Source organism: Sebastes umbrosus, chromosome 6, assembly GCF_015220745.1.
Source record: "Sebastes umbrosus isolate fSebUmb1 chromosome 6, fSebUmb1.pri, whole genome shotgun sequence".
NCBI lineage: Eukaryota > Metazoa > Chordata > Actinopteri > Perciformes > Sebastidae > Sebastes > Sebastes umbrosus.
Window position 1 is genome coordinate 5,185,982 of NC_051274.1, and position 11,082 is coordinate 5,197,063.

Consider the following 11,082-nt stretch of genomic DNA (forward strand, 5'->3'; position numbering starts at 1 on the left):
GGGACAAAACACAGGGATCTTGGCTCAACAGCATTCAGTGGCTTTATTTCAGATACTTCAACACATTTTGTAAATTGAAACACTGAAAGTCACTGAAATGCTGTTAAAACACTCTTATCTAAATACTCATTCACACACCGATGGCGCAGCCTTCGGGAACAATTTGGGGTTAAGTATCTTGCTTGAGGACATTTTGACATGTGGACTGGAGGAGCCGGGGATTGAGCCGACCTGTGACCTGCTCTATTTCTGAGCCACAGCTGCCCTCCATAGAGTGCTACAGGAATGAGTCCTAGAAATGAGTTAGCATTTTAGCACTTCCGGTTCCCTCGTCTCAAAGTCAATGGGTTTTTTGAATGGGTTTTTAGTTAGATGCCTGAAATAATCTCTGCGGTTAACACAAGTTTTTAACGTTTTGTTCTACGAATTTTGTGTCTTTAAAAAGGCGGTTACTAACAAGTGTCTAAATGAGACTACTAAACGTGATCATGCCGATTCGTCCGTCTTTACAGCCTCGTTGTGTATACTGGCGCTTATGTGACCGTGGTGTAGTTTGTTGATAGACTTAACATACTTCAAAAATCATAGAAGTGGTGTTCATTTGTGAAGATTATTTTACAGAACAAAACGTGTAAGTATCATAAACGTGTGTTTGCCACAGAGCTTATTTTCTGTTATAATCCAGAACCCAATGGAAAAATCCCATTGGCTTTTTGTCGAGGGAACCCAGGGCGATGCTAACTTCCTGGTTGGCCCACAAAAATACGTCATCCCTGCAGCACTCTATACGCAGCCTATTTAAAAAACTAATTTCAAACTCCATTCTGCAGGTGCACATCCTGCTCACTCGGAAATATTAATATATAATCTCCAATGTTATAGAAATTATGTTCCATCACTGGGACCAATCCCATCATGAGTGATAGAGATGATGATTCATTGCTCCTACGTGTCTAAGCTTCATACCTTTGTAAACTTTTGCAATATAAACTCAGATGAGGTTTTTATTCTGAGCGGAGGGTGACTTGAAGCTGTGTAATATTTGAATGTTCAAACAAATGACTGGCAGCGCATAAAAGCAATAACTTTAGATAGTCCGGAGTAAAAAATTACTATCCAGCCATTTAGATTCTGACATACAGTAAACCTTCGATACAGGCTTTGATACAGAATGAATGAATGAGGAAATAAAACAGCGCGCCTGGCTCTGTAAAGGAGAGGAGACAGGTAGACACTCAGGGTTTGTTAAAAGAAATCCACCAGCGAGCAGGTTAGGTTAACACAGTTACCACAGTAATGGACCCTGAGTCTAAGTTACCTCTCTTTCTGGAACTGAAAACCCAGAGTTTCCCTCATCTCAGGGTGAACTAACTCAGAGTTTTCACTAATCTTGCTTTCTGACACAGGGCCCTGGTCATCGTGTTCAAAGTGGGCTGTTCAAGTGCACAACAACCTAGAAGAGACCGTACTCAGAGCTCTGTCTAGGAAATGGTGTAATTTGAGCTCAAATTCAATTTAAAGTGCCTCACCGAATCACCAAACACAATTTACTGGCCTGTGGATAATGTCGTTTGACTAGTTTAAAATATCCAAGTCAAGGCAGGCCATTGTAGAGTTTAATATTCAGCGGATACCGTCATCTACACAACACAGTCGGCCTGCTCGCGAGGCTGCAAAGTCAGCTGTTGCAATGAATTATTGACAGAGCCTAAAGCAGTAGAGAAATTGAAAGTTTACCCAGGAGCTCCTCACTTTCTTCTGCTCTGCCATGTGCATGCTGGACGAGATAGACTGAGGAGCATGCATTATTAAGTGACGCACGGACCAGGTTCTAGGAAAGATCACAGGACCTGATTCCTGTACCAGTGTATCCCTTTCCTTTTTTTTCTTCTCTTTGACACATTTTTTCAGTGGTGCAGCTCAGCAGGAGTTTCCAGAGTTCATATCTGTCTACCATCAAGCAGTGTCTAAAATGTAGTTTTTGACTCATCAGCCTGGTAGATGAAAAATGTCAGTACATTTCATTGAGATAATAATGTATTATGTTGAATACAAACTTAACGAGCACAGAGCAAAATTCAAAGCAAAAATCATTTAAATATATTGAAGCCTGAATACTAGGCTTGGGCGGTATCTATTTTTTCATACCTTCCTGACATTTCACCGGGTATAGGCTACCAGAGGTGGGACTAAGTCGTGGTTTTTGCAAGTCACAAGTAAGTCTTACGCTACATTTTGAAGAGGAAAAACTTGTATGGCCATTTCAAAGACTTCCCTTGACCTCTGACCTCAAGATATGTGAATGTAAATGGGTTCTATGGGTACCCACGAGTCTCCCCTTTACAGACATGCCCACTTTATGATAATCACATGCAGTTTGGGGCAAGTCATAGTCAAGTCAGCACACTGACACACTGACAGCTGTTGTTGCCTGTTGGGCTGCAGTTTGCCATGTTATGATTTGTGCATATTTTTTTATGCTAAATGCAGTACCTGTGAGGGTTTCGATGTTAGAGACAGTGTATGACTGATTTAGTGTTCATAAGTGAAGTAGCCCAGATGTAAGTTCTTCTCAGTGTTCTTCAAATTATTTGGCTAGAACGAACACTACCATGGCAGCTAATTTGTGGTCCTTTTTATAGAGTGTTGCTAAGAGGCAGGAAATAGTGGGGAATCACTAACTGAAGTAGAAATAGATGCCGTGGTTTGAGGGAAAATGGCAGAGGCTTCAGCACCATGTAGTAACCTGGTATACCTGGGTAATGATGGATGGATGTACAGAACCCTTATGCATTCAGTTGTTTACAGTTGTTTAGATACGTTTGTGGCTCAGTTTGCAGTCAGGTGTATTCGGCCCTCAAGCACAGAGCAGATACAAAGGCACAGGCTTTATTTCGGAGTCACTTTAAAGCTGAAGATGCAGTGCAGTCTGATTTATGGAGGCAGTATTTCACAGACTGCCAGCCTGACCTTTGTCTCCTTTTAGTCTCCTTATATTACCTTCCATGGTGCAACACCGTCTCTGTGTTTCACATGAAGACCTGACAGGTAGCGCTAACAGATCGGCAGGCTTCTTTGACCTGATGTCACTCGTTCTATATTTTGAGTGCTCAGACAGTCTGTTCTTCTTACTGCTATATTGTATGCAAATGTCAACAGCTGATATTAATACCGTTTTAGTGTTGAGGATAGATTCCAGGAAGACCATTTATATAGCCTCCTCCATCTATTAAGTTTGACTCGCCGGATGAGAGCGTTATTACATTACATTACATTATATTACATTCATTTGGCAGACACTTTTGTCCAAAATGGCAAAATAGCCTTTGAGCTCCAAAGCAAAAGGAGCTAGATGTCATCAAACACCAGTATTAGTAGTATTTCATGAAGCTGGGGGCTACATGGGGTGTTTATCGGGGTGGGTGTGCTATGTTTGGCTTTTTATGTTCGACTTTATTTTATGGCTTAAAGCTGATTAATACTCCAAGCGGAAACAGACAAAAATGTTTTTGCATAGTCAAATGACATGAATACAGGCAAAACAAGTGCACATATGGGACGAGCACATGAGGTAATTTAGAGGTATAGTTGCACCGGTCATGATTGGTTTTATGCCTCTCGTCTCAAAGTCTACATTGTCAGCCTATAAAGGTGACGGACTGATTGTTATGCAGTCAGTATCATGTGTCTGAATGTTGAACCGCACTAACCATACTTAAACTTAATGGAAAACTGATGGTTATCAGAATAAATAAAGTTGAAACTTCATTGTGCTTAAAGCAATGATATTGTTTGTTTATACATTTACTCGCCCTGTCAATCACTTAAAATATTTAATCATGATCAATCGCATGATTGTCCATAGTTAATCGCAAATTAATCGCACATTTTTTTTTTTATCGGTTCAAAACGTACCTTAAAGGGAGATTTGTCAACATGGGAGTGGGCAAATGTGCTGCTTTATGCAAATGTATGTATACATTTATTATTGGAAATCAATTTACAACATAAAACAATGAGAAATATGGTCCAGAAACCCTCACAGGTACTGCATTTAGACCCCTTTGAAAATGGCCATGCCAGGTTTTCCTTACCAAAATTTACTGTAACTTTGGAGTGCTATTTAGCCTCCTTCGAGACAAGCTAGTATGACATGGTTGGTACCAATGGATTCTTTAGGTTTTGTAGTTTCATATGATGCCAGTACCGTCACTCTAGCTTTAACATTGAGCCCGCTACAACCTTAAAATCACAAGTTGCGTTAATGCGTTAAAGGAATAGTGCCGTTTTTTTTGTGTATATATAACACATCACTTTGACAGCCTTATATTTACTATAAGAAGTGGTAAGCTTTGAGGGGTGGTTGTTGAAATATACAGTCCTTAATTATTAAGGTAGGGATGTATTATGTTTTTTACCAGCCCTGACGGAGACATTAGTATTGTTTTCAGCTTGTGAGTCTGTGTGTGAGTCATCATGGCAAATTGTGGTGCTGGAAACACCTACTGAAGCAGGAACTACCACAGAAGTGGTTTTGAGTACTTGTGCCAGCAGATTATATCTCTGCTGTTGACAGATTGTTTTTTTTCACCACGATAGCATCACAACAGTGCAAGATGCAGTATGTGGGTAACTTTACACCCCTGGTCGGATTTGGCGTTGCGGCTGGTGTGGTCCCATCGCAAGATGATCTCTAGCTTTTGTTAGTAGTTAGAAGTGTAGTTTTTACAAGTCTTTCTTATTATAGGCTAAATATATTTGATCTAAATTATCTCATCTGTACGCTGCAAATTTACAGCAGTGGAAAAGCGATTTGTCACCACCCTAATGACGTGTTGTCTGTGCTGCAGGCCTTCACCCCAGCCCTATGTCATGGCAAGTGGAGTCACCAAGCCGGGCACTTCCAATGGTTACCCTATGAAGGCACAGCTACAAATCATTGGTAAGTCTTTGCTAAAATGTAAAAAAAAAAAAAAAGGTTTACACATTTCTGTGTAATTTGTTTCTCATTTGGCATTCAACAAGGATAATACTGATAAGGCTTTTATTTATATGTAAATCAAGGAAAAGCGCAGGTGTAAATAATACAATTGATGATGGCTGATTTCTATTTAGCTGCTGTCCTCTATTGTGCATGCTGGCTCACTTTCACACAGTTATTGCTTAACGGGACACTTGAACAGGACACAGCCATTGTTAATATTATTAGTAACACCCATCGCTGCATTACCTTAGTGACATCTTGAGATAGACACTGCTGCTGCCTCACTAGCTAAATACATCTTGCACTGGTAAAAATCCAGATTTCATTGCAGTGATGTTCTCCTGTTCTGCTTTTCATTTTAAAAGTGTGTGCCGTTCCTGTATTATTGTTTTCACTTTCTGCACCGACTTAACTGTCCACCGCACGGCTCCGTCTCCCTGTCTCCCTGTCTCCCTGTCTCCCTGTTTCAGTGCTATCAGCAAAACTAAAAGAGAACAAGAAAAACTGGTTCGGTCCCAGTCCCTATGTGGAGGTGACGGTCGACGGCCAGTCCAAGAAAACCGAGAAATGCAACAACACCCACAGCCCCAAATGGAAGCAGCCGCTCACTGTGTGAGTCAAAATCTTGCCGGGATTACCAGCCCCATATATGACATGTGATCACATTTATGATAATCATAACTTTATCATTCTGTTACTACTCATAAAAGAGATTTTACTCCAGCCAGACCTCTGTCAAATAGTGTGCAAGTGTTTGGTGTGTTGTGCTGCCTACAGGCTGGGATTTGACATCTTACCCTAATTATTATTATTCGCCCTGATGTGTTTAATGTTACCAGTCCGGTTTTCCAGGCAGCTCATAACAACCCTAACTGTTAATTACAAAAGCTTATTTTCTCAAGTTTGACTCCAGCATAAATTTTATGTGAGCACACAATGAAGTTAAGTGTTTGAAAGGAACTATCATCACTTAGCACTTATTGTTAAAGTCCTGTTATAGCACTTGTTGAATTACAGACTGTTGTAACATTTCTGGGGATCTATTAGCAGAAATGGAATATAATATTCATAACTATGTTTTCATTAGTGTATGATCACCTGAAACTAAGAATGGTTGTGTTTTCGTTAGCTTAGAATGAGCCCTTCATATGTACTTAGTGAGCGGGTCCTCTTCACGGAGTCCGCCATGTTTCTATGGTCCGATTCCGATACCTGAACTTGCGGTACCGGCCAATATAGAGTATCGATCCGATACCAGCGCGATTTTAAAAAAAAAAAAAAAAAAAAAGTAGTACAGCTGTTTTTTACTGACCATGTATGGACGTGATATGATTACTATTTTTGTTGTATGGCCTGGCTCAGGTTAAAACCTTTGTAAAACATGAACAAATACATACAGAGAATGAATGCAATAGAACTATACTGACTAAAATTATTCAGTTTCACTTGTTGGATTATCGGAACAACTCTATTTGTACAGTAGCCCAGAACGGACAAACCAAACACTGGCTCTAGAGAGAGCCTTTCGCGTTACTTTACCTGAAGGCCACCGTTGTTCTCCGACGCGCTTGTGAAACTGCGGTAATGTGAACCGCGAAGTGCAAAACCGCGGTACCGCCAGCCACCGTCTGACATCCGTTGCTCCTAAAGTAGTGTTATTATGACAAGGATGACCTCTGAGCGAGGCGAAAGGCGTTACCACGGTTTTGCACTCGGTGGCTCACGTTATGGCTGTCTTGGAAAGAGAGGAGTGAGTGAAGGGGTACAGATGCTGGCAAATCCTGCACACTGTACCTTTAAGGAAATGTAGTATCCGTTTTATCAGTAATAGCAGCTTTAACTTGCTCATCAAGAATGTTGTAGTACTTCAAATTTGATGAGAATGAGTATAGCATACAGCACATAGTAATCCCTATCTGTGCAGCTGGGTGAGGTACAGTTCAAATGTACAAACACAAATCTGTTGGTCTTGGTTTAATAAACCGAGGTGTCTGTTCATGAGATTGCTAATATTGAGTTTGAATTAAGCGAATAATGTTGTTATTTTAGGGTTTGGCTTTTAGGAAGACGCATATCTTGAGTAATTACTGCTGACTGTAGTATTTGGCATTGCACATCATAATTTCCTCAGAAAACTGTCCAGACCCTGAGGAGTTTCTCCGAAGCATACCAAGCACTTCCTCATACTTGTACAAAGTTGCTGGTACTGTATGATTTTGATCAAGATGGGGTTTTTTTTTTTATGAGTCACCAGGACTCGGTTTTCGGGAAGGAGTTTCTCTGTAGTGCAACTCTTGAACTCAGGATAATGGTGTGTGTTCAGTTTTAAAGAAAAGATATGCTATCTCCAAAGTAGTTGGCACTTAGAAGGAAAATGTCACACAGTGGTGAGAGTGTGTGTCCGGTTCAATTACAGGAATCCTGTTTCTAAACGTATACTGTACATTTAGCTCACACACACACGCCACGTGACTTCCTGCAGTCCAACATATTCACACGCCACATGTCCTCTTAATTTTAGCCAGTCGAGGATCTTCTGCCGTGCACAGTGACCTTCTTAATATAGAGTACTCCTACAGTTTCTCTTGGACCCATGGGGGCTTAGTTATTATGTAACAAGTGTTTACTATGGGATGTAATCAGACCTGAGCCCATGTGCCCACCAATGTTTTTTCCTGAGGGTGCTAGCTAAACAACTGCCATAGTGACAGTTATAGACACTCGCTGTCCCTGAATAGCTTCTGAGCTTCATTGTCTGTGGTTTGCTTTCACGTCAAGACAAAAGCCGCAGTGGCTGATGGATTGCAAACTACCAGCTGCTTTCACTTATTGGGTGGACCGCAGAGGGCCAGCCCTACAAACGCAAATGTCTGTCACCGAGTGAGTGATGAAGTTACACAATTGGTCGTCCAAGTGTTGGAGTTTCCTAATTGGCCGTTGCTCTTTCAAAATGAAACGGTGGGAACAATCTTTGATTATGTTTTCAGAGGGGGGGGCGTGTCAGTGGTTCCACTCACCAGATATGGTGACGTAGGGCGTTTCAACGCTCTCCATTCATTTCCTAATGAAAGCATGTCCAGCGCGACACGTCCGGCTTACAAAACTTGGACCAAGCTGTCAAACTAGGCGATCTAGTTCTAAAATGAAAAGAGTTTCAACAGTGGCATGTAGACTATTTCCCGCTTAAAATATTTTCAGAAGTCGATTTTTGGTGGATTGTTTAGACGGAATGACAGAAAGTTTACGAGCAGGCCACCGCTTGAATGACCATTTGAGTGGAGCAGCGCGTCCCCTAGTGTCCTCACTTGATCTGGTGGACATGTGCCACTGGATTTAACATTATAGACATGACCACTAACTATTTATGTAACAATTTAGCCACAAATTCACAGACTCACCATACACGGTCCAGCCGGTTGTGACTGAATCTTGTTTACCTGTGCAAAGAACCTCTAAACAGCTTTGTGTCAGCTACCAAAAGGATTAATGCATTAGAAAAACATGCTGAAGTTGAAGTTCATTTTTTATCTTTGTTGCTATCAGTAATACCGTTGTGTTTCACAATATTATTTCAATGAAATCCTTAGGGAGTTGGATGCAGACGTCAGGTGGTCGGAGCTGTGACATCAAGCTATCTTTGTTTACGTTTTGTAAATTATAATTGAGGGAACAGATTACCAGTTTCCTGCAGAAAAAGAGGAAATAGTGCTCGCTGAAAGGCCACTGAGCTCGAAACTGTGATTGATGGAATCTTGGTGAATTGGAAGGTTTTTTGAAATCACTTCCTCAGTGGACAATCTGTCATTCCAAGTGTTTGTTTCAACAGGATTGTGACTCCATTCAGCAAACTGGTGTTTCGCGTGTGGAGCCACCAGACCCTGAAGTCAGACGTGATGCTAGGCATGGCCACGCTGGACGTCAGTGACACGCTCAAGTCTAACGACCTGAAAAGTGAGTGTGTGTGATACACAACTGTTCTACATATTCGTTTTCCTTTCCAACCCGCTCCATACTTTTGACTTCAGTTTACGAGCAGACTCCCTCAGGATGTCTTGTGTGTGTGCATCGATATATACACTCTGTTTTACGTTTAGAATAGGGCTGTCAACCGATTAAAATATTTAATGGCGATTAATCACATGATTGTCAATAGTTAATCGTGATTAACCGCATATTTTTTATCTGTTCAAAATGAACCTTAAAGGGAGATTTGTCAAGTATTTATTACTATTATCAACATGGGAGTGGGCAAATATGCTGCTTTATGCAAATGTATGTATAAATGTATTATTGGAAATCAAGTAACAACACAAAACAATGACAAATATTGTCCAGAAACCCTCACAAGTACTGCATTTAGCATACAAAATATGCTCAAATCATAACATGGCAAACTGCAGCCCAACAGGCAACAACAGCTGTCAGTGTGTCAGTGTGCTGACTTGATTATGACTTGCCCAAAACTGCATGTGATTATCATAAAGTCGGCATGTCTGTAAAGGGGAGACTCGTGGGTACCCATAGAACCCATTTTCATTCACATATATTGAGGTCAGAGGTCAAGAGACCCTTTTGAAAATGTCCATGACAGTTTTTCCTCGCCAAAATGTAGCGTAAGTTTGGAGCGTTATTTAGACTCCTTCACGACAAGCTAGTATGACATGGTTGGCACCAATGGATTCCGTAGGTTTTTTAGTTTCATATAATGGCTAGCTTTAAAACTGAACCCGCAACAACCTAAAATTGCCTTAATGCATTAAAGAAATTAGTGGCGTTAAAACGAATTTGCGTCAACGCGGCAATTTTGACAGTCCTAGTTTAGAAATGTGTAATGAGGCATACATTGGTCCCAGACGTCCCAGTTGACATTAATTTAACTATTTTAGAAATATTGGGTTACCTGCAGTTTGTAATGTGGGTAGACCATTCATTTCCAGTGTCCAAATATATTTCATCAATAAATGACATGACAAACATTCCTCTAGCATCTTTGTTTATGCTGTTAAAGGAATACTTCACCCCAAAACGATAATTTCTATATCAATTACTCCCTCCGTGTTCCTTGAATTCTTGGAAGATAACTTTGTTTTACTCCCTGGCTATTTCTGCCAGCTACCTTGTTCTTCTTTTGTTTATTTCAAACAGCCGTCGCAGCAGCCAGAAATGTAAAATGCATCACCAGAGTTTTTGTCAGAGACCTCTCTGTATCTGCTGCGGTACAAGTTGATGACAAAATGTAGAAATGTATAATATATTTTAATGAAACAGTTTGAGACTGTTGAGGCCTCTTTTAAAAATCAGGCAAACTTAAAATACAGAAAGTATTCCAAAGCATTTTACAGATGTGGTTCATCCGACTTTTTCACAGTAAAAAAATCAATCAATGAGGCACTGTTTTTTGTCATCCCCTTTTGCCCTGGTAGATTTTTTGGGCTCTTTAACTTTGGTTTGTTTCTCATAAAGACTCCATTCAGTCCCCTGCCTGCTCATTTTTTATGCATGGACCCTGTCCAGCAGTGCTAATGACGGAGAACTCTGTAAACAAATCACATGTCAAACAGCTGATTGATGTTCCATGTCAGAACAGGAAAATGCACAATGATCATCATAACTGTAATTTTAAACTACTTGTAGATTTGGACATTTTTTGTGTTCGTTACAAATGAGCACTTGATTATACGAGCAAAAACAACATCCAGCCTGAACAGGACCGGCAGATCTAACGGCGTTGTCTTGTTCTTCTCATTTATTTACATAATGTATCGTGATTTAATCTGTAATGTCTCTACACAGAGCCAAATAAAAGACTACTGGTATTGTCGTGCAGTTGTGACAAAAAAAAAATACAATAAAGTTGGTATTTTCTGCGTCGTCTTACTCGGCCAATCTAATATTTTTGTCGTCTGGATATAGTCTCTGAGGTGGTGCAGACCTTGCAGCTGAGTGCAGACAGAGACCAGTCAGATGTGGTGGGAGACCTGTCCGTCTGCCTGGACGGCATGACCGTCGACCCCGAGATGTTCGCCACGGCCGAGGCCGACCATCACAGTGAGTCAAAAGCTGAACAGAGCTCACATAAAAAGCCTGTTTGAATATTT

At 40.7% G+C, this 11,082-nt stretch overlaps 1 protein-coding gene across 1 annotated transcript in view; it reads left to right on the forward strand.

The window, feature by feature from the left end:
* The window catches only part of LOC119490141 (E3 ubiquitin-protein ligase Itchy-like), a 40,412-nt gene that overhangs the window by 2,338 nt on the left and 26,992 nt on the right, over positions 1-11,082 (forward strand). Inside the window, exons 2-5 of the mRNA XM_037773359.1 lie at positions 4,851-4,942; positions 5,455-5,596; positions 8,811-8,935; positions 10,898-11,032. Coding sequence (XP_037629287.1) covers positions 4,873-4,942; positions 5,455-5,596; positions 8,811-8,935; positions 10,898-11,032 — 472 coding nt within the window. The 5' untranslated portion in view covers positions 4,851-4,872. The remainder of the gene's footprint in view (positions 1-4,850; positions 4,943-5,454; positions 5,597-8,810; positions 8,936-10,897; positions 11,033-11,082) is intronic.